The 24205-nt window shown below is 47.4% G+C and overlaps 1 protein-coding gene across 1 annotated transcript in view; it reads left to right on the top strand.

Annotated features, from left to right (window-relative positions):
- The window catches only part of LOC311242137 (glycogen phosphorylase, muscle form-like), a gene marked incomplete at both ends in the record, with an annotated part of 173511 nt that overhangs the window by 108598 nt on the left and 40708 nt on the right, over positions 1-24205 (top strand). The window contains 2 exons of the mRNA XM_084331091.1: positions 989-1064; positions 11307-12179. Coding sequence (XP_084187217.1) covers positions 989-1064; positions 11307-12179 — 949 coding nt within the window. The remainder of the gene's footprint in view (positions 1-988; positions 1065-11306; positions 12180-24205) is intronic.

The raw sequence follows: 24205 nt of genomic DNA, 5'->3' as shown, positions 1-24205 counted from the left end.
CTCTCACGTCCTCTGTGTCTCCTCTCATGTCCTCTGTGTCTCTGTCTCCTCTCATGTCCTCTGTGTCTCTGTCTCCTCTCACGTCCTCTGTGTCTCTGTCTCCTCTCATGTCCTCTGTGTCTCTGTCTCCTCTCACGTCCTCTGTGTCTCCTCTCATGTCCTCTGTGTCTCTGTCTCCTCTCATGTCCTCTGTGTCTCCTCTCACGTCCTCTGTGTCTCTGTCTCCTCTCACGTCCTCTGTGTCTCCTCTCATGTCCTCTGTGTCTCTGTCTCCTCTCACGTCATCTGTGTCTCTGTCTCCTCTCATGTCCTCTGTGTCTCATCTCACGTCCTCTGTGTCTCTGTCTCCTCTCATGTCCTCTGTGTCTCTGTCTCCTCTCACGTCCTCTGTGTCTCCTCTCATGTCCTCTGTGTCTCTGTCTCCTCTCATGTCCTCTGTGTCTCTGTATCCTCTCATGTCCTCTGTGTCTCTGTCTCCTCTCATGTCCTCTGTGTCTCTGTCTCCTCTCACGTCCTCTGTGTCTCTGTCTCCTCTCACGTCCTCTGTGTCTCTGTCTCCTCTCACGTCATCTGTGTCTCTGTCTCCTCTCATGTCCTATGTGTCCCTGTCTCCTCTCATGTCCTCTGTGTCTCCTCTCATGTCCTTTGTGTCTCTGTCTCCTCTCACGTCCTCTGTGTCTCCTCTCACGTCCTCTGTGTCTCTGTCTCCTCTCACGTCCTCTGTGTCTCCTCTCATGTCCTCTCTGTGTCTCTGTCTCTACCCCCCTCTCTGTGTCTCAGTCTCTACCCCCCTCTCTGTGTCTCAGTCTCTACCTCCCTCTCTGTGTCTCAGTCTCTACCTCCCTCTCTGTGTCTCAGTCTCTACCTCCCTTTCTGTGTCTCAGTCTCCACCCCCCTCTCTGTGTCTCAGTCTCTACCCCCCTCTCTGTGTCTCAGTCTCTACCTCCCTCTCTGTGTCTCAGTCTTTACCCCCCTCTCTGTGTCTCAGTCTCTACCTCTTGCACAGCGGAACAAAAATGCTCCAGGATCTTCACAGCCTCTGTCTTCTTACTCTGAAGAATCAAGTTGAAGATGCTTGACATGGAAGATGACCTCCAAAAAACAAGGCAAGACCAGAATATCTGAGGGTCACTATTGGCAAGAGTGTTACATCGTCCGACGGTTCTAAACCACTTAGAATTCAGAGTGATTTAAAAGTGAATTCAAGGTGCATGCAGAGTTTTGTTTCTACATATAGGCAACTTTTTTCTCTCTCAGCGTGTCTCCATTCAAAGAATACGATGATGATAAGATGGATGGTATTGAAGTGCGATGCCCTGTGTTTTCTTCAGATGGATATCGTGAACCCCTGTGGCTCCGTGGTTATCGGATGAACCTGGGAAGATATCACTGGGAAAGAGCAGTTAACCACCACGCACACAGACGGGCGAGAGAGTACTTGTCGCTTTGAGCAAACCCATCAATGAGCAAGTGATTTGAATTTAACTCTGCCCGGAAAACAGCCCACATGACAGAACAGAGAGAGAGAGAGAGAGAGAGAGAGAGAGAGAGAGAGAGAGAGAGAGAGAGAGAGAGAGAGAGAGAGAGAGAGAGAGAGAGAGAGAGATAGAGAGAGAGAGAGAGAGAGAGAGAGAGAGGGAAGCATATGTAGAATAAGGGAGATTACCGGAGCACTGCCTGTCACTCTGGATGATGACAGAAAATAGCCATTAAAGTCAAGATGATGGGGCCCCCGTCCTTCACCATAATCCATTATAACGACAAAAGCAAAGATGATTTTCCCCACTCCAGCGCTGTCACACAGAAAGCCCTGTGATGCCAGCGGATTGATGAGATGATGATGTGAGGAGATTTGCTTCTGAAGCAATTATGGCCGGTTGACAATGCGGTGAATGGGGCTGTCAAGACGCTGACTGCATTATGTGGCTTCTGCGGCTTCCTTACATACTTAATCCCGTGAACACGGAAAAGGGCAGAGAATATGATTTAACATGCTGGCCTCCTGCTCGCCTTGACAGTGTGGCTGAAGCTCCCATGCACACAACATTTTCACACCAGTCATTCACTCCAATGCAGGTACTGCTATTACTGAAGCTGGGAGGTTTACTGAATATGTAGGCATTCTATCATGGATCCATACAGAGGTCTATGGGTTTATAATATATCATCATCCACCATAGATACACATTACAAAAACATATATACCTATTTTCAACTTAATCTGTTAAGCCCTAGCCATATTTTCAGAAAATTCGCCTAAAAGTACATACCTAAATGGAACATTGCTCCACTTAAGGACCATTTGCATGTTCTTGGTATCTAAGAACATCTATGGACCTCAGGGAATGTATTACCAGTGTCAGAAGTATTGTGTATGTTACTATGCTTGAGTAAATTGTAATGAACCAAAGGAGAATATAAATTATTATAATTTTCTTTTCTTTTCCATCTTTGACAGTGAATAACACCATGCTAACATCGACCAGACGTGAACAATTCCACCAGCCACTGAGCTCATTCTGTCACGGTTTGACATGGTGGTGGTGTTGGTAGGACCCAAATGCAGACAGGGGATGAAGTAGCAGACAAGACAAGGCGGGTAGTGGATCAAAGTAGATTTACATAAACATAGACTTGAACTAAACTACAAACAAAACCTCTCAGCCAATGCTGGAAGAAGGAAAAACTTAAACAAAAGGGAGTACGGGAAAAACACTAAACTTTTTTACAGCGGCAACAGTGGCGGCCGGCCGATAGTGGGCGCTAGAGCGCCGCCCTCCCTGGTTAAAAGAAGAGTCCTAGAAATAAAATAAACATGTTTAAAATGAATAATATTTACTCATTTTAAGTATGTTTGTGTTTCCAATGCACAATATAACGTTAACACTTTGATCGCCATGGTTAAATTCATAATTTACCATCCCTAGCCAGCTCTATTTGTCTATGGAGAAGTTCCCCTTCTTTGCAGGGCTATAACTTTTTAAATTGTATTGCTAAATTGACATTATTATGGCCCATTCAATGTCCTATATCTATTGTTCAGGGTGTAGCAACGTTATACTTTTTCATTCACATATTCATACTAAAATACGGTCTAAAGTATAAGTATGTTTTTATCGTTTTCTGCAGCTTTCTCCAGAACTTGATTTATAGCCCTAAATGCATTATATTGATGATCAAATACAGTTTGATAGCGATCGGTGCCAGATAAAAAATGTCAACTGCACGTAGTTCTAGAAGTTACTACGTATGATCTGATGTTGACCGGATGGGCGGGGGGTCGTTTATAATTCCGTGGGCAACGTTATATCATTCATCTAGTGTGGGTGATATGATCATTAGAGCAGTTAGTATAGAGGACATTAGAAAATAACGCTGAAACTCACCGTAGCTTCCTCGCGCCGTTGGCAGATGAGCGTGGAACAGAATTTTTTCTATTATGGGATGGAGAAATACCCGATCCATTTCCAGGTTGTATAATAGTATATACGTCCAAATCATGTTGTTTGTCGAGTTATTGGCAACGGATCGCTATGTATTGTGTCGAGCTCGAGTCCCGGGACCTATAGCGAGTGATCGGACCGAATTGAAATGAGCACCAGCTTCTACATCCTGTTTCTCCCCTGGGCGATCCCCCGATCGGCCACCAGATGGCGCTCTTGAACCGTTAGAGAGTTGAGTGGAGCTCAGCAGTATATCTCAGGTCCCCGGGGGAGAAATATGATTTCGATCACAGATTTGTGAAATATTGATATCAAAGACGTGTTACGGCATCTTCGGCAGAATGAGCATGGCGGGGAAAGATGAGTTTCGGCGTCTCCGGCGATTAAAGTGTTAATATATCAAATATAAATAATTGTTTTCATTAACAGGAAGTGACTGTCTGATAGAGAATCATACGGCGTCTATACTTTCCGTAGCCGCATTTCTCTCGGGCTAGACGCAATAGCGCTTACAGTGGGCGTGCACTGGTTTCATCGCTGTATCCGTCGCAGCCAATCAGTGCGTAACGCGCTGTGCGTTAAAATATGATGTATTATGATGGAAGCCGGGCGCGTTTTCAAGCGATCTATATCATCTAAGCAAGCAGCGTCTATACTTTCCGTAGCCGCATTTCTCGGAGACGCTCTCTGATTGGCCGACGCCAGTTTCTACACTGTAGCCACTCTTCGAAGTTGGTTAAGGTTAGAGTATCTTAGAGTGTGACGGCAAGTTCATTCGACGGTTAAGCTTAGGCACTCTTTCAAAGTTGGTTAAGGTTAGAGTTTGTCTTAGAGCAGGGCGATAGAACGCCAGGTAGTTTGCAGGCTGTTCGACGTGGAAACAACAGTCTGTGACTGTGGGACAGTGGACATTATACACTTTATCAAGCCCTCCTGACCTGGACCACGTTTCAACTAAACAAGTGAGTTAATGCGGTCTCTCTCTCTCTCTCTCTCTCTCTCTCTCTCTCTCTCTCTCTCTCTCTCTCTCTCTCTTTCTCTCTCTCTCGCTCTCTCTCGCTCTCTCTCTCTCTCTCTCTCTCTCTCTCTCTCTCTCTCTCTCTCTCTCTCTCTCTCTCTCTCTCTCTCTCTCTCTCTCTCTCTCTCGCTCCTCTCTCTCTCTCTCTCGCTCTCTCTCTCTCTCGCTCTCTCAACACATCGTGTTAATTTCGCCGCGGGTATTGCATAATGGATGAATGAATGAATGGTAACTTGTTTAAAATGACAAGATATATATATGTGTTCATTATTGGATTAATCATACGTGTACTAGTGTAGTATGAATGAACTCGACTTAACATTGGAAACGGTAACGCTATGTCGAGTCAGCTGTCCACTTGGTCAGCTGTCCGCTTGCCCCCCCCCCCCCCCTTCACCCCCCCGCGCCCACCCAAATGTAGTTCACACCGGCCGCCACTGGTCTACAACAAACACTTAACATGGCATGGCGTGGAAACAAACAGCATGGCAGGCAGGGTAAGCAAATAATCCGAATAGCAAACAGGAACATAGACAGGAACAACGACAGGAACAAAGTACAATGCATGCACAACAGGAACCGGGCAGGCAAGACTTAAATACACAGGTTGATTGACAAACGGGACATATGAGGGCTGATTACAACGAGAGACACGTGGGAGGAGAAACAGACTGACAGACTAAAGTGACACTAATACAAGCCAGACTAAACACTAACTAAACACACAGGAGACATAAACACATTACATAAATTACATTATATGACGTGAGGGATATTTCCGAGGATATATATGTCCTTTTCTCTGGCGAAATAAGAATACTCGAAAAGACTCTCCTGAGAGTGCGAATGCATTGGTGCCAATGGCCATTTTGGATAAACATTCCGATACATACCATTAGAAAAACATGTGTTAAACACACATTTTCTGTGGTATTCTGGTATACATCTGTTCATTTCAACCAGGTTTATCACCAATGCCAGGGTAAATTATGGAGCGTAATATAACTTAAGCGGTTGTAACAGTTTTTTAAGGGTAACATTCTGGATATTTTGACCCTTAATTTGACTCATTCCATGCAAAATTCTACTTAATTTCTTTCTTAATTTACCAAATTCATTTGTTTATTTATTAATATATATATATTTAAGCAGTTATTAACCCCTTAAGCCCGAGCAGTCCGGTACCGCTACGAGATTGATATCATGCGATAAATAGATGAATACAGAACGTATTAATTAATATTGCATTTCTTTTTCAAATGTACCCAAGAGTAAAGACCCTAACCCTGTCAAAACAGCAGTCAACGTGTATATTTTCGGCACTATGTTTGTTTACCAATGATTTTAAGTGTTATATGAATACATGTGAGTTTATAGAGACGGAAACTGCCGTATATTGCCGCGAGGACATGGCCCATCCTAACTTGAGTGTAGTCTTTTGAAAGAAGAGACCCAGGGCTTTCAATGGGCATTCGAATTTCATAAAACTACACTTCCCAGCTCACGCCAGCCCCTGTCAATCATCTGACTTCCAGCGTGAAATATTTTATACGTTATTTTCGGGATCATATCTCACGGGTCGAACAAACTTGAAGGTTATTGCCATAAAATAGAACGTAGTTCGTTTTTTTACCTTTCTGCGAACGTCTAGCAAAAAAAACGTGTTGCAATCTGATGAAAAATGGCAGAGCTATTTACATTATAAAAAAGTAACTGTACTTACAGTATATTTCATTCACGGTTTTTGCTGTCCTGTCAGGGGAACCTGGTGGTACTAAATCCAGATTGAACTCTGCCATTGGAATGGGGAGATTTTTCCCGATCCATAGATGTGTGACTTGGCCATAATAAGGTCATTTATAGGCCTGATCATCTATATTCTATATTCATATTTCAAATTGCATGTGTCCGGATGACAACATTCAATACTGTATCTACAAAATCCTCTGTAAATCATCTGCCCTTTATTCATATGCTTAGATTTTTTTTGTACACCTGATCTCAAGAAGGTGCTGAGTGTGCTGAATATTTCACGTCTGGTCGATGTTAGCATGGTGTTATTCACTGTCAAATATTTAAAGAAAAAAAAAGAATTGATAATCTCCTTTGGTTCATTACAATTTACTCAAGCCTATGTAGCATCCTGAAAATATGACTATTATTCAGAAGTGCTGACTTGCCTTTTTATCTCCCCTGGTGCACCAAGACATTCTGATTAGTTTCCACTGATATTCTCACGAACAATGACGCGAGCTCCTCCTTCTTCTATCGCTGGAATATGGATTATGAACAGGGTTACTGGACCATACTCTATCAGTCTTTTCCCTGTGTGACTAGTTGGCGGTACCAGCAGGGGGCGGTGGCAGGCAGAGAGTGTCGGAGAGAGATGGAAGGAAATATATGGAGGCGGAAGAGGGGAGACGGACCTCTTCGAGTCCGGACGATTGTTGTGAACAGACGTGGATCGGGGAGCCCCGTTGTGAAACACAGGCGGACGAACTGAACCGGAGCATGTGACGGGTTATCATATGAACGTAATCGTAGTGGAGCCTTGCATGTTTCCCCCCTGAATATCCCTAGTGATATAAAACGAGTTATCCTAGAACAAAGGCGGTATAGCCGAGTTGGGCTTAAGTTAAAGCTATCCTCTCTGTGGAGGCGTCCCGCCAGCGTGGCATGAAGAGGACCGGTGTTTAGGGACACCCTGCGTTATTATATACCCCGTCTAGCAGGAGGGCTGTTTGGGACCCAGAGTGTAGCTGCAGTGTTAGTGAGGGCGAGCTTATAAATGCGCGTCGACCCAACACCAACCGTCTACAACCAGATCTGCACCAGGCTGCCTTCAGAGCAACAGAGGTCGCCATCACCCAGCACATGCTTTCAGCCCAGCACTGCCCCTCTGCTCCAGCTCCGCCTGCTAGCACCCTCGCCGAGAGTGTTCGACGCCATCTTGCCACCCGGACGGTGGTGGTGCGGCGAGGCCGCCATGTTGGTTGAGTACAATTGAGCATCTACGCTCCGGAGCTATTACACAGTACACAGTGTGGTGCGGCCCGCGGGCGAAGCTAACATTGCTAACCACAGTTCTAGGGGTACCCCATTAACAATACATGCCGGCATTAGCATAGGACTTTGTTAGGTATTTGTGGGCCCACCTTTTGATTTCTTTTCATTTTCTTTGAGTGTGATAACGTGTTTGTGTTTAATAATATTTTCCCATCTAATTAACCCTTTCCCTGTGGGGAGGTTACAGACCTGTTGCATTACAAGTAAAGCCTAGAGAGGTATTATTCTTGCCGTATAATTAAAGCCTGTCAGAGGTATTATACAGGGCGACCCAGACGTGGGTGAGGAGTCAAACACATTGCAGTATATTGCCCCTGATACTAACCCAGAGGTGGGTGTATAAAATACGGGTTTAGGAGGTATTGAGTCACAAACGGAATTATAGTGGGACTTCAGTCCATTTGGTCATTATCATTAAATCATTGTAACTGACCAGTATAGTTAACATTAAAGAATTAGATGGGAGTTCTGTGTGCATGTCCATTCATGAGCGGTTCAGCAACTCTTTTGGTGTGGGTAACGTTAACATAATTAACCCCTTCTTATTCCACCTTTCCCTTTTCATTGTAAGGTTTCTAGTGCCACTGAGGGAGGGTACTGCTTGCGGGGGGAACTCAGGGTATTTATAATTCAGTCACGAGGTGTGGGAGGGTTTAAGGAGCAATTGGGGGAAGTGGGAGCGTGTTGGGGAGTACTGCTGACCGCCCTGCTGCAGGGAAGGAAGACCAGAGTACCAGACCAGGTTGGTAAATCCCGGGCCCCATCCACTCACACTACCAGCCTCCAGTCGAAGCTCCAGACTCAAAGACGGAGGTGCAGTCAGACAGAGCTCTACTGTGTCTCGCTACCCAGTGATTGTGCCCACCCGTTCCCACGAAGCAGGGATAATCCACCCTGCTACACCTAGTAACAGACACAATATTTCTGACACTGGGAATACATTCTCTGAGATCCATTGATGTCGTTAAGAACATGCAAATGGTCCTTGTAGAAGTGGAGCAATCTTCCATTAGGTATGTATTTTTAGGTACATTTTCTGAACATAATGCTAGGGCTTAAGAGGTTAAGGTATACAATTAAGGAACTATGGTACCTTTGTGTGTTCCAGGGCATCTCATACCCCCCCTCACTAATCACAAATCAAGTGTCAGATTAAACTCTTATATGTCGTCATCAGGTGAGGAAAAGAGCTGACTCCGCCCCCCATCACATCATTTACACTTGGGGGGGGGGGGTCCCCACGCTAGGGACTTTAAATAAAATGTCCGGAACGACTCTCATAATGGCAGTACAAAAATTACTGTTATCTTGAGTTATGCTGAAAGATAGAGCTCCATACAAGTCCACCTATAGTCTGCAATATATTGAATGTTGTCCCGAAGGCATCAATCCCAGTCTATAACAGTAAATCCTCAGCCGGATCCATAAGGATGGGGGGGGGGGGCTGTTTGGTATTGGATTTCAAGACAGCCCCATGACGCCCTCAGTCAAAGCCTTAAAACATCATCTTTGTCTTAATCCTGTGATCGATAGGTCTGGACAGGTTGAAATAACATTATAAAGTGGATTTAGAGGCCGGGCAGCGTCAGGCTGTCTATGGTAGTCCCTCAGTAGGATGGCCAGAGAATACAGTTTCCTGGAGAGAAGAGAGAACAGAAAACACACTGGCCACATGTCCAAGAAATGTGAACTGAATCTGTGTGTTTATGAAAAACATTTAATATTTCTACTACATGCCTTGGTGATTTGTTGATGTTGCTTTCAGTGGACTTGGCCATGCCATGATTCTGTGTTACTTTTTACACCTTGGGTTAGATGCCTGATATATAATGGTCAAAATGTTTACACTTTTCTCTAAATATAATGTGAAACACTCTTTATTATATGGTTTATATGGTTTATATGGTTTTCCCCCCATTCAAGATTCGTCACATACAGTGCATACACAAGACATAATAGTGAAATGAAGGTAGCCATGTCCACCTTGATTGTGCAAATAATACAAATAATAATAGAATAAAATAGAATAGATAATAAAATAGACTATGATAAAAAGTACTAAGATAAAATACAAATACAAATACAATGCTAAGCTTATAAATTAAAAGGTAATGGTTCCTATATACACTACTATACAATATCCTATACAATATACAGGATATACGCACAATTGGAGGGGGGCTTCCCACCCTCCAGAACATTTACAACAAGCGGTGCAGGGGGTAGGCGAAGAGAATCATCAAGGACTCCAGCCACCCGAACAACTGCCTCTTTGAACTGCTGCGGACAGGCAAGCGATACCGGAGTCTTAAGGCGAGCACAGAAAGACTCAGAAGAAGCTTCTATCCCCAGGCCATCAGGCTGCTCAACGAACAATAAACACTATGCAACAACCATCAATTGCACATAGCACACACACCCACACGCACACACTCACTTAAACAAACAACCGTGGCGTGGACACAAACCTTCACGCATTAACAGCTCCATCTTTTACACACTTATATCATACAGTAACGTCAAATAAGATATTGAAAGATAAAGGATGAAGTGACAAAGGGAAAAGGGAAAACGCAATTACTCTTTGACAATGCTACAGTGCACAATAAAAAGAAAAGATCCAGGGGGAATTAAATATGCCTAGGAGTATAAAGGGTTTTAAACTGACGGAGCAAAACAAGCTGAATCCGCTTCAAGAAGACGCATGACATTGGGTATATACTAATTACAACAAGACATTCATTAATTGCATTGTTACTGTTCACATGTGTGGTGCCGTCTTCTCCCGTCACAGTCATAAGTAAGGATAGCTTGAATGACATTTCAGCACCAAGGCGCTGTCCACCGAAGTTATTATACCTAATGTAGTGAGTCTTCTTTTTTTTTATCCACTTCTTCTCCTTTTCTATTTTTCTCCCAACCCAATTTAGCCGTGCCAATTCTCCCCTCCCCTGTCTTGATCGCTGCTCGCATGTGCCCCCCACTGGCCGGTTGTAGGGAGGATAGAAGCCCATCGCATGTCCCCTCCGATACATGTGTAGGCAGCCAGTCGCATCTTTTCACCTGCCAGTGCGGACTCTCATTTGGCGAGGAGTAACGTGTGGGAGGCTCACACGGCCCCCGCCATTTTCCTGTCTCTGCTGTGCAGGCGCCCCAACCGACCTGTAGGAGTCGCTGTTTACAACGTCCAGATCACCACCCATCGACTTCCCACCCGCTAACTCTGCTAATTGAGTTAGTATGACGGCCGGCCCAAGCCGGAGGCAACGCCGACAGCCGGATTCGATACCGGTGTCTCTTGCGTTGGTGATGAGCGCAATGTCCGCTGCGCCACCCAGCAGCCCTGTAGTGAGTCTTCTTGAAGTGGATTCAGCTTTTTTTGCTCCGATTTTACATCAGTTTAAAACCCATTGTGCGCTGTAGAATTGTCAAAGAGAGTAATAATGTTAAGGTATTAGGTCATCCTGGGACGCGTGAGGCCAACATCCTCAACTATCCGCAACATCAGAGCGCATCAGGCGCAGACGCTCTTCTGTCTGGCGTCTATTAACTAAATTTAGAATGCAATTAGGCTTTTAACTGAAGCCGGGCGCAACACTAGGCATGTTTAGCAAAACATTAAATATCTTTGGAACAGTTTGTGATAAGGACTCGCCTTATTTTGTTTCAGAATCGGGATATTGTGATCTCAACATTGCATTGTATCTCTCTTCTTCGCACGATTCGAGGCGAGGCCGACAAAAACATCCACACTGCACATCAACGCCACCCCTTGGCAGTGCCGACCACACTCACCAGCCCTCAGCAGCATCATCCTCACGGAGCACAAGGTGAGACACACACTGAAGGGAGTGAACCCTAGGAAAGCGGCGGGGCCGGACGGGGTCGTGGGACGGGTGCTGAAAGACTGCGCTGACCAGCTGACAGGGCTCTTCACTAAGATCTTCAACCAGTCCCTGTCCAAGGCCATCGTCCCACCCTGCCTGAAAACCTCCATAATTATCCCGGTCCCAAAGAAGAACTCCATCAGTTGCCTGAACGACTACCGTCCAGTCGCACTCACCTCCCTACCCATGAAGGTCTTTGAAAAGACACTCAAGCCCCACATCATCTCTAGCCTTCCACCCGGACTAGACCCCCACCAGTTCGCCTACAGAGCCAACAGGTCCACGGAGGACGCCAACGCCACGACTCTCCACTCTACCCTGTCCCATCTGGAGAGAGCGGGGGGCTACGCACGGCTGCTCTTCATGGACTTTAGTTCTGCATTTAACACCATCCTGCCTGACATACTAGTGCCCAAACTCATGGACCTTGGACTAAACTATCCCCTCTGCCGGTGGTCTAAGGACTTCTTCTCTGACCGCCCCCAGAGGGTCAGGATAGGCCCCCGCACCTCCACAGCCACCAGCCTCAGCACCGGATCCCCCCAGGGCTGCGTGCTGAGTCCCCTTTTCTACACTATTTATACACACGACTTCACCGCAGTTCACCCCAGCAACACCATCATCAAGTTAGCTGACGACACCACCGTGGTGGGCTGCATCACAAAAGGCGACGAGACCGCGTACCGCGATGAAGTAGAGCAGCTGTTAGCCCTGTGCAAAGATAACAACCTACAGCTGAATAAGCTAAAGACCCAGGAGATGATCGTGGACTACAGGAGGAAGAAGACCGACATACAGCCCCTGTACATCGACGGGGGAGGTGTGGAGAGAGTCTCGGTCATCAAGTTCCTGGGTGTCCACCTGGAGGATGACCTGACCTGGAGAACCAACACCACGGCGATAGTGAAAAAGGCACAGCACTACCACCTCAGACAAGACCTGCTTGTGTCAAACACTTTGTACGGCTGCGCTCGGGCAGGCGTTTCAGCGTCATGCCCACCCGGACAAACTTTTTAGTTCTTATCCCAGGGCCATATGTGCACTAAATTCAGCTAAATTTTTAAACAACAGTCTCCCTTGCACCCCCCCCCCCCCCCCCGCCCCCCCACGCACACGCACACACAACATTAAGGGATAGTGCAATTATCTTTTACACCCCCCTGTTTATATTAATGTTATTTATGCCTTACTCCTGTTTTTATATTTAATACTGTGTTTAGGGCTGTGTTTTTATATTTTTACTAGCACCTAGGGCTGCATTTAAAATTTTGTTGTAACAACTGTAACAATGACAATAAAGATCTATTCTATTCTATTCTATTCTATTCTATTCTATTCTATTCTATTCTATTCTATTCTATTCTATTCTCCGGCGAGAAATAAGCGGACAACGAATAAAACTTCACTCGCCACTTAAAGAAATCAAAAGCGTGTATTTAACAACCTCAAAAACTTTCGAAACACGGTTTATATTAACTTAATAAATAAACAAAAACGAAAAGTCTACTTATGTCAACGAAAATGTCCAGTAGGCCTAACTAAATAACAGATACATCTCTGTTACACGCAAGCAACATCTGATGGCCGAATCTGTCAGACGGCACTGAGTAGATATATACAGTACTGTTACATCCAGGCATTTATGATACAGGACAAATATACAGTACAGTACAGAGATCAATAAAAGAAAATATATACATTCGAGGGGGAAGAAACTGTATACTTCTGTCTGCCATTTAAGCACCAGGTGCTGTACCTTCATGCGCTTCAAGGCTACGGGCGCCTATTGCCATAGAACAACAGTCTGAGCATAGCGTAGTGAGCTGTGACGTCATCGGTTATCTAGACTATGCGTTTACAGTGGCTAAATGGATCCACTGAACCGATATTTTGGAAAATCTTCACTTTACGTGTAGATGAAAGGCCCAAATGTGGAAGAAAATGTGCGTTTTGCAAAAGATCTGGTTTCGTGTGGACATGGCCTTAGTCTGTCAGTCTGTTTCCCCTCCCAGGTGTCTCTCGTTGTAATCAGCCCTCATATGTCCCGTTTGTCAATCAACCTGTGTATTTAAGGCCATGTCCTCACGTATCTGGATCTTTTGCCAAACGGATATTCTCAGGCTCTGTTTAAAATAAAATCCCCGTCCACACCACAGTGTTAAAAAAAAAACTCCATCCAGACACAAACACATAAACGCATATGAATTGCTCCAACAAGCATGCGGGCCAGCAGGTGGCGATAAGTCAAGTCAAGTCAAGTCAAGAGTTTTAATTGTCACGGCATACAGGTATACAATGAAATGCGGGTGGTCTTGCCCGCAACGATGTGCAATACAGTGGTACATATAATAGAATCAAAAGAAGAAACAACATTGTGCAGTAACAGGTAGCAGGTAACATGGAGTGACATCTCGGTATCTGTACATAGTTATTTACAGAGCATGTGTGACATGCTAGTTAGCTTTGGTAGTGCAATACACTGTTCCTGTTATTCTAATTTAAAGTGTCCTTTCCTTTGGCCATAAGTGTGCGTGTGTGCGACATGAGTGTGTGCCCGCTCATGTTAAAGTGTTAAGTGGCTGCTCGTGTGTGAGCGTGCACAGTGTGCGTGTCGTGTGTGTGTTCATGTGTGCTTGTGTGTGGACAGTTCAATGTTCTGAGCACTCAATGTTCATTGTTCATGGCTCTGATGGCCTGGGGGAAGAAGCTGAGCCTAAGCCGCTCTGTCCTAGTAGCTGGGGTTCGCAGGCGTCTGCCTGACCTCAGCAGCTGAAACAGGCTGTTATTGGGGTGGTGAGGGTCTTTCATTATCCTGCAGGCTCTGGATTTGCACCTCTTGTTGTATAGAACCTGCAGGGGGGTAGTGCAATACCCGTGGTACGCTCGGCTGAGCGCACCACTTTCTGTAGGGCCTTCTTGTCCTGTGCCGTGCTGTTTCCATACCAGGCAGTGATGTTTCCGGTCAGGATGCTCTCTACAGCTCCTGAGTAGAAGGACTGGAGTATCTTCCCCGATACTCTGAACTTCCTTAACTGTCTCAGGTGGTAGAGACGCTGTTTCGCCTTCTTTACTACTGTGTCTATGTGTGTTGACCATGTCAGGTCCTCTGAGATGTGGACCCCCAGGTACTTGAAGCTGCTCACCCTGTCCACGGTAGCCCCGTTTATCATCAGTGGTGTGTGTGTCTCCTGCTGTCCTCTCCTATAATCCACGATCAGTTCCTTGGTTTTGCCAATGTTCAGGAGCAGGCTGTTGTCCTGGCACCAGCGTTCCAGTACCTCAACCTCCTCCCGGTAGGCCTTCTCGTCGTTGTCCGAGATCAGCCCCACCACCACCGTGTCATCTGCGAACTTCACTATGGAGTTGGAGCTGAACTTGGCCACACAGTCGTGTGTGTAGAGTGAGTACAGCAGGGGGCTCAGAACACAGCCCTGGGGGGACCCGATGCTCAGGGTGATGGTGTTGGAGGTCTGACCCCCCACCCTGACCGCCTGCGGTCTTTCGCTCAGAAAGTCCAGTACCCAGGCGCTCAGGGCGGAGCTCAGACCTAGCTCGATCAGCTTGTCCACCAGTCTGGTGGGGACTATGGTGTTGAACGCTGAGCTGTAGTCAATGAACAACAGTCTCACATAGCCCCCCTTCTGACGGTCAAGGTGCGAGAGGGTGCTGTGCAGTACCTGGGAGACCGCGTCGTCGGTGGACCTGTTTGTCCTGTATGCAAATTGCATAGGGTCCATATCACTGGGGAGGGAGGCACAAATGTGGTCCTTGACCAGCCTCTCGAAACATTTCATGACCACAGAGGTGAGTGCCACCGGTCTGTAGTCATTTGGACATGCTGGGGAGGGTTTCTTCGGCACAGGGATGATGGTAGACATCTTGAAGCAGGCAGGGACCACTGACTCCGCCAGTGATTGATTAAATATGGCGGTGAACACAGGGGCCAGCTGGTTGGCACAGGTCTTGAGTATACGTCCTGTTATGCCATCTGGGCCAGCAGCCTTCCTGGTGTTCACCTGCATAAATGCTCTTCTCACACTGTGTTCCGACAACGAGAGAGCGTCCCCCCCCCCCTCGCGGTTGCCCCCCCCCCCTCCACAACAGCCGGCGCGCCAGTGACGTCACTAGCCGGAGAGCCAGCAGCGCCACTGTCTACACCAAACCGAGCGTAGAAGGTGTTGAGCTTGTCCGCGAGGGAGGCGTCGTCGCTCCCCATTGAGGGGGCGCTGACTTTATAGTCAGTTATTGTCTTCAGTCCCTGCCATAATCCTCTTGTGTCGTTTTGTGCCATTTGTGTCTCCAGTTTGTCAGCATATGTCCTCTTAGCAAGTTTGACAGCTTTGCGTAGAGTATAGACTGAAGCCTTATACTCCTCCATGTTTCCTGACTCTACCCAGGTTGTAGGCGGTGGTACGAGAGTTCAGAGCTGCTCTAATAGTGCTATCCACCCACGGTTTCTGGTTTGGGAAAAAGCTTGTGGACCCCGTTAATGGCGGAGCGGCTACTGCCTTGTAACCCGCTTTGAACGGGGAATAGCAGTGGTCGAGTGTGTTCTTCCCTCTGGTGGAGCAAGCGATGTGCTGAAAAAAGGACGGCATCACTTTCTTCAGGTTGGCCTGGTTGAAAGCGATGTACGAGCGGTCAGGACGACTGAGAAACGATAGGAATTGTCCATTGGTTCACCCAGCCCACTTGACCATTCCTAGCATTTCCATTGGCTATATTGACATACAAGATAAATAGATAAATAGATAGATATAGCGGAGGATTATGCAGTCCAGAGGAAACAACCAATCTAGATATGTCACGATTCAATGCTTTACTTCTGCGTACTGGGCGACGGAGAGATACAATGTCAATGTTGAGATCACAATCTCCTAGCCCCTTTCGTGACTGTGATGCACCGAGTGAATCCACAGTCACTTGCTCCTCAATAGGAAACCAACCTAGATTTACCATGAAGGACTGGTTCTAACCGAACCGTTCGTTATACAAGTATCACAGAGACGTTTCAAAGGTACTCACAGTTGCACGAGGGTTTCGGACAGACATACGGAATGGTTTGAAATCTCGGCGTTGCTAATAAACATTTTAAATATTCTTTATAAACTGCTCAAAACGGCATTATTTCCGGCGTTGGGTGGATGATGCGCATGCGCTGTGATCACACCAGGCAGCCAACGCCGGAAATAATGCCGTAAGTAGTTTTCATTTGATCCTATAATTTTTTCATTCACCGATTTGTGGACTTTTTTTTTGTATCCTGAAAGGCGCCTTATAAATCAAATGCATTATTATTATTATTATTATTATTATTATTATTATTATTATTATTATTATTATTATTATTATTATTATTATTATTATTATTATTATTATTATTATTATTATTATTATTATTATTATTATTATTATTATTATTATTATTATTATTATTATTATTATTATTATTATTATTATTATTATTATTATTATTATTATTATTATTATTATTATTATTATTATTATTATTATTATTATTATTATCATCCAGGAGGGAAAAGACACTTTGGATAGTAGGTACTGCATCTCTGCCTGTCCTGACCAGGAAACACTTTGCAACTGTGATCTCCTCTGGCAATAGTTGGATATTGTAATGTGTGGCGAGGGGTTGCAGCAATTCCACTGAGAGAAACTGGTCTGAGGCTGGATAACATGCCTGTGTATGCCTCTCATAAGTTGTTATCCAACTCATGAGAACCTGCTCTCAAGCTCTGGATAGAACAGTCTCTGTCTCAGCTGATCTCCTGAGCTGAGGTCTGAGCTTGTGCCACAAGATGCCATTACATATGGCCTTTGTCCTGTCATACATGTCCACTGCCATCTCTAAGGTGCGATAACCTTTGAGTGTGTCCTGCACTGTGCTTTTAAATAGTACAGATAGGTATTGAAGATGTGCACTTTAACGCAGCAGCACCTGGAGCCATCCATACCCATGTCCAGTGTCCACTGACAAAGACATGCTCATGATACTGTGATAAACTATAATAAGCTTTAATCGAACCCTGGTTCATTTCCTCGGATAGTCCGGTTGGTTTGGGGTGGTGTGAAAGCTCATTCACTCTTGCAAGTGAACCCTGCATTTGAGATGTGAATGCAAAGCGGACCAAAGGCAGGAAAATACCCAAAAATCTAATATCTTTTTTATGAGACTTCTTTTTTTCGATTGCTTAAGCATGATTTTTAAAACGGGGCCCGGTGTTTCAAAACACACAATTAGCACAACCACACACACAATTATCAGAACACCTCAGATCCTTTGCTAAATTAAACACTTGTCAAAACCATACACTAATTTAAAAAAAACTACATTTTGTTACCATATGAAACACACGTTTTATATGACTTAATTCTGTTTGAACCATTTACTCACACTGCTGTGCTTAACCTAAAACACATTTAGCAATTCTACTTCTCAGTGATTAGTACTGTAAGTGAAGTACGCAGAGAATGTGCAAATATACAATAAATTCACCAAACACTACACAAGACCAATGCTGTAGACTGATGAAAATATAATTTATTTATCTACATATACCCAAATCAATGATGCAGACTGCTGAAAAAAAAACATTTTCTCTCCATATACCCAAATCAATGATGCAGACTGATGAAAATATAAATTTTCTCTCCATATAACCAAATCAGTCAACATTTCAACATGGAGAATCACAACAAAACATGTCCCAGTTTTCATGCTACTATGTGCATAACACTGTAAGCTCAGCAAATATCAGACAAACATAAAATACTGTATCCAGTAGGCCTACAGGTTCAAATTACAGTAAAACAAAAACAATTTTGAAAAAATTTAAATAGAGTACAGAAAATACTAGCTGGATCTGGCAAGATACTTTTTTGCTCTGTGTATTGTTTTGCAAAAAGTGTGAGGCTGACATTGTGCTTATAGAGGTGCAAATCTGGGCCTATGTTTTGCTCCTTGAGTGTAAGGTTTTGATAATTGTGTAATACTTTTGATTTGAGTGTTTATGCAATTGAAGAAAACTGTAAAGACTAGAGATGAACTGTTTATTTCTCTTGTACATAGGCTGTGCATATGTTTGTTTGTTTGTTTATTTGCTTATGTGTATGATTCTTAACTGTTTTTATTTTGTTATTGGTGTATATGTGTGTATGTATGTACAGTATATGTATATATATGTGTATATATGTATATTTGTACTCCTGTTGGGGCCTCTTGGACCAGATCAATGTTTTATCTGGCTAAATAAAGGTTAAATAAATAAATAAGAAACTGATGATTTGGTCCTGTTAACTTTGAATTTTCTATGGTGACTGCCCAGATCCCTCTCATGGACATGGACCTCACTTTGAGAACCTCTAATGATTCTAGTTCTTCAGTATTCATCTCTAATTACTCTAAAATTGCGTATTACTGTGTTTAAAAAGGGGTGGGGGGGGGGGGGGGGGGAACCCCCTGGGCTGAAGCCCCCAATGTTTTCTAACCCTAAAAACGCCCCTGGTGTGTGTGTCCCCTGCTGTATTCTCCTAAAATCCACGATCAGCTCCTTGGTCTTACCAATGTTCAGGAGTAGGCTGTTATCCCGGCACCACAGTGCCAGGACATCAACCTCCTCCCAGTAGGACTTCTTGTCGTTGTTAGAGATCAGACCTACCACCACCGTGTCATCCGCAAACTTCACCATGTATTCTTTACTATTTTTAGTTTTTGGTGGTATTTGTTTATGTTTTGATGAGGGATCAGGCCTTTTAGTTTTTTTTTTCATATGTCATAGGTATAATATTAGTATTGGTTTTTTTTAAACAATTTGAATGATTGTGGACCCTGAGACCTGTTTGGTTTTTCCAGATGGATCATTCACCCGACGACAGGCACCCACCACTGATAGAAGCCCATTTAAATGGAGAGAGCAGCATCACACGCCACCTAGACTCCTCCCCATGAGGCTAGAGGCCCCCAACCTAGACTCCTCCCCATGAGGTTAGAGGCCCCCAACCTAGACTCCTCCCCATGAGGCCCCCAACCTAGACTCCTCCCCAGGAGGTTAGAGGCCCCCAAGCTAGACTCCTCCCCATGAGGTTAGAGGCCCCCAACCTAGACTCCTCCGCATGAGGCTAGAGGCCCCCAACCTAGACTCCTCCCCATGAGGCTAGAGGCCCCCAACCTAGACTCCTCCCCATGAGGTTAGAGGCCCCCAACCTAGACTCCTCCCCAGGAGGTTAGAGGCCCCCAACCTAGACTCCTCCCGATGAGGTTAGAGGCCCCCAACCTAGACTCCTCCTCATGAGGCTAGAGGCCCCCAACCTAGACTCCTCCCCATGAGGCTAGATGCCCCCAACCTAGACTCCTCCCCATGAGGCTAGAGGCCCCCAACCTAGACTCCTCCCCATGAGGTTAGAGGCCCCCAACCTAGACTCCTCCCCAGGAGGTTAGAGGCCCCCAACCTAGACTCCTCCCCATGAGGCTAGAGGCCCCCAACCTAGACTCCTCCCCATGAGGCTAGATGCCCCCAACCTAGACCCCTCCCCAGGAGGTTAGAGGCCCCCAACCTAGACTCCTCCCCAGGAGGTTAGAGGCCCCCAACCTAGACTCCTCCCCAGGAGGTTAGAGGCCCCCAACCTAGACTCCTCCCCAGGAGGTTATAGGCCCCCAACCTAGACTCCTCCCCAGGAGGTTAGAGGCCCCAACCTAGACTCCTCCCCAGGAGGTTAGAGGCCCCCAACCTAGACTCCTCCCCATGAGGCTAGATGCCCCCAACCTAGACTCCTCCGCAGGAGGCTAGAGGCCCCCAACCTAGACTCCTCCCCAGGAGGTTAGAGGCCCCCAACCTAGACTCCTCCCCAGGAGGTTAGAGGCCCCAACCTAGACTCCTCCCCATGAGGCTAGAGGCCCCCAACCTAGACTCCTCCCCATGAGGTTAGAGGCCCCCAACCTAGACTCCTCCCCATGGGGTTAGAGGCCCCCAACCTAGACTTCTCCCCGTGAGGTTAGAGGCCCCCAACCTAGACTCCTCCCCATGAGGTTAGAGGCCCCCAACCTAGACTCCTCCCCATGAGGCTAGAGGCCCCCAACCTAGACTCCTCCCCATGAGGCTAGAGGCCCCCAACCTAGACTCCTCCCCATGAGGCTAGAGGCCCCCAACCTAGACTCCTCCCCATGAGGTTAGAGGCCTCCAACCTAGACTCCTCCCCAGGAGGGCCCCAACCTAGACTCCTCCCCATGAGGCTAGAGGCCCCCAACCTAGACTCCTCCCCATGAGGGCCCCAACCTAGACTCCTCCCCATGAGGTTAGAGGCCCCCAACCTAGACTCCTCCCCATGGGGTTAGAGGCCCCCAACCTAGACTCCTCCCCATGAGGCTAGAGGCCCCCAACCTAGACTCCTCCCCATGGGGCTAGAGGCCCCCAACCTAGACTCCTCCCCAGGAGGTTAGAGGCCCCCAACCTAGACTCCTCCCCAGGAGGTTAGAGGCCCCCAACCTAGACTCCTCCCCATGAGGCTAGAGGCCCCCAACCTAGACTCCTCCCCATGGGGTTAGAGGCCCCCAACCTAGACTCCTCCCCATGAGGCTAGAGGCCCCCAACCTAGACTCCTCCCCATGAGGTTAGAGGCCCCCAACCTAGACTCCTCCCCATGGGGTTAGAGGCCCCCAACCTAGACTCCTCCCCATGAGGCTAGAGGCCCCCAACCTAGACTCCTCCCCATGAGGTTAGAGGCCCCCAACCTAGACTCCTCCCCATGGGGTTATAGGCCCCCAACCTAGACTCCTCCCCATGAGGCTAGAGGCCCCCAACCTAGACTCCTCCCCATGAGGTTAGAGGCCCCCAACCTAGACTCCTCCCCATGGGGTTAGAGGCCCCCAACCTAGACTCCTCCCCATGAGGTTAGAGGCCCCCAACCTAGACTCCTCCCCAGGAGGCTAGAGGGCCCAACCTAGACTCCTCCCCATGAGGCTAGAGGCCCCCAATCTAGACTCCTCCCCATGAGGCTAGAGGCCCCCAACCTAGACTCCTCCCCATGAGGTTAGAGGCCCCCAACCTAGACTCCTCCCCGTGAGGTTAGAGGCCCCCAACCTAGACTCCTCCCCATGAGGCTAGAGGCCCCCAACCTAGACTCCTCCCCATGGGGTTAGAGGCCTCCAACCTAGACTCCTCCCCAGGAGGGCCCCAACCTAGACTCCTCCCCATGAGGCTAGAGGCCCCCAACCTAGACTCCTCCCCATGAGGTTAGAGGCCCCCAACCTAGACTCCTCCCCATGAGGTTAGAGGCCCCCAACCTAGACTCCTCCCCATGAGGTTAGAGGCCCCCAACCTAGACTCCTCCCCAGGAGGCTAGAGGCCCCAACCTAGACTCCTCCCCATGAGGTTAGAGGCCCCCAACCTAGACTCCTCCCCATGAGGCTAGAGGCCCCCAACCTAGACTCCTCCCCATGAGGCTAGAGGCCCCCAACCTAGACTCCTCCCCATGAGGTTAGAGGCCCCCAACCTAGACTCCTCCCCATGAGGCTAGAGGCCCCCAACCTAGACTCCTCCCCATGAGGCTAGAGGCCCCCAACCTAGACTCCTCCACATGATGTTAGAGGCCCCCAACCTAGACTCCTCCCCATGAGGCTAGAGGCCCCCAACCTAGACTCCTCCCCAGGAGGCTAGAGGGCCCAACCTAGACTCCTCCCCATGAGGCTAGAGGGCCCAACCTAGACTCCTCCCCATGACGTTAGAGGCCCCCAACCTAGACTCCTCCCCAGGAGGTTAGAGGCCCCCAACCTAGACTCCTCCCCATGAGGTTAGAGGCCCCCAACCTAGACTCCTCCCCAGGAGGCTAGAGGGCCCAACCTAGACTCCTCCCCATGACGTTAGAGGCCCCCAACCTAGACTCCTCCCCATGACGTTAGAGGCCCCCAACCTAGACTCCTCCCCAGGAGGCTAGAGGGCCCAACCTAGACTCCTCCCTGTGAGGTTAGAGGCCCCCAACCTAGACTCCTCCCCATGACGTTAGAGGCCCCCAACCTAGACTCCTCCCCATGACGTTAGAGGCCCCCAACCTAGACTCCTCCCCATGAGGCTAGAGGCCCCCAACCTAGACTCCTCCCCAGGAGGCTAGAGGCCCCCAACCTAGACTCCTCCCCATGACGTTAGAGGCCCCCAACCTAGACTCCTCCCCATGACGTTAGAGGCCCCCAACCTAGACTCCTCCCCATGAGGCTAGAGGCCCAACCTAGACTCCTCCCCAGGAGGGCCCCAACTCCATCAGAACCGGGTCCCCTGAGGGAGCGGAGGGCAAGATGCCGCACAGCACGAGCGCTTGCACCATGTGACACATCGTCAAGACTAATGAACAGACGGGATTTGATTAAAACATCTCCAAGCAGCGTTTTGCCCCCGAAGCGGAGTGCAGAGAGGCGCCCCCCCCCCCTCCCCCCCCCCCCCACCCCCCCGTCGTGTTGCACTTAACGCCCCGACGCTCTCAGGCGGGAGGCCACTTATACCCCCGTGCGCCCAAAGGTGAGCCCACAAATCAACGTAATGCATTCCGAATGGGGTCTCTCTCCCTCTCCCTCTCGTCCCCGTCCCCCCACCCCCCCCTCTCTCTCTGTTTCTCTCTCTGTCTCTGCCAGACACTCACAACGCCTGGCTGTTAAAAATTCATTACATGCTGTTTGTGACGCCTCCTCCACGATGTCACCCCTCCTGCCGCCCGGCTGGGTGGACGAGTTTTCACAGGCCGGAGGGGGAGGAGCCTGTGGTGCTGCTGCTCCCTCCCCCCCCCCCCCTCTCTCTCTCTCTCTCTCTCTCTCGTTCTCTCTCTCTCTCTCTCTCTCTCTCTCTCTCTCTCTCTCTCTCTCGTTCTCTCGTTCTCTCTCTCTCTCTCTCTCTCTCTCTCTCTCTCTCTCTCTCTCTCTCTCTCTCTCTCTCTCCCTCTCTCTCTCTCCCTCTCCCTCTCTCTCTCCCTCTCTCTCTCTCTCTCTCTCTCTCTCTCTCTCTCTCTCTCTCTCTCTCTCTCTCTCTCTCTCTCTCTCTCTCTCTCTCAATGTGGGGACCCCCAGGGGTCATTGAGGGGGTTTTCAGAGGGTTTCCATAAAAACAGAGAATAGTTTAATTTCACAGTTTCATTCACTAGAAGAGAGCCCGGATGAAAGAAAGCCCTAATATGATTCTAGTCCCAGAAGTGAAGTCCAACGCGCTCCAGCCAAGTTTGGAATAAGAGATCTTTGGTGCTCAACAGCAGAGGACAGTATATAGATCCCAGTTTCTCACCAGGGCACTTCAGAATACCCAAAGTCATAACATCCATATGTTTATTACAGGGAGGTGACTGAAGGTATACACATTGTATCTTCTCAGATTAATTAGGTAATTGACAGGCGTTTTGAAAAATAATAAAGAACAATTAAAAATAATGAATGAATTCATCTGATCATAGGTTTCACTCTCTCCACTATGTCTCCCCAACTTGACGGCTATGGGATTCTGGACTTCATCTTATTCAAACTGCGGTCCATAGAGTAAGGAGTATGTTATTTGCGGGTCCTTGGTAGGAAAAAGACTTGGGCGGGATCCACAAAGAATGGATTCTACGGTGCTAATTGCACCCTTACTTCATTATCAATTGAAAATGGGGGACCCTGATGTAAACAAGACGAAAGTCTTTCTCTGGTCTGCATCCCCTTAACAATTGTGTGTATTGAGCCGTACTGTACTGTACCCATTCTGCAATCTGTTAAATAAAATGTTCAATCAATCAATCAATCAATCAATCAATCACCTGCGCAG

The sequence above is a fragment of the Notolepis coatsorum genome, assembly GCF_963971535.1.
Source record: "Notolepis coatsorum genome assembly, chromosome: 15".
Taxonomy (NCBI): Eukaryota; Metazoa; Chordata; class Actinopteri; order Aulopiformes; family Paralepididae; genus Notolepis; species Notolepis coatsorum.
This window is presented reverse-complemented; position numbering and strand designations above follow the sequence as displayed.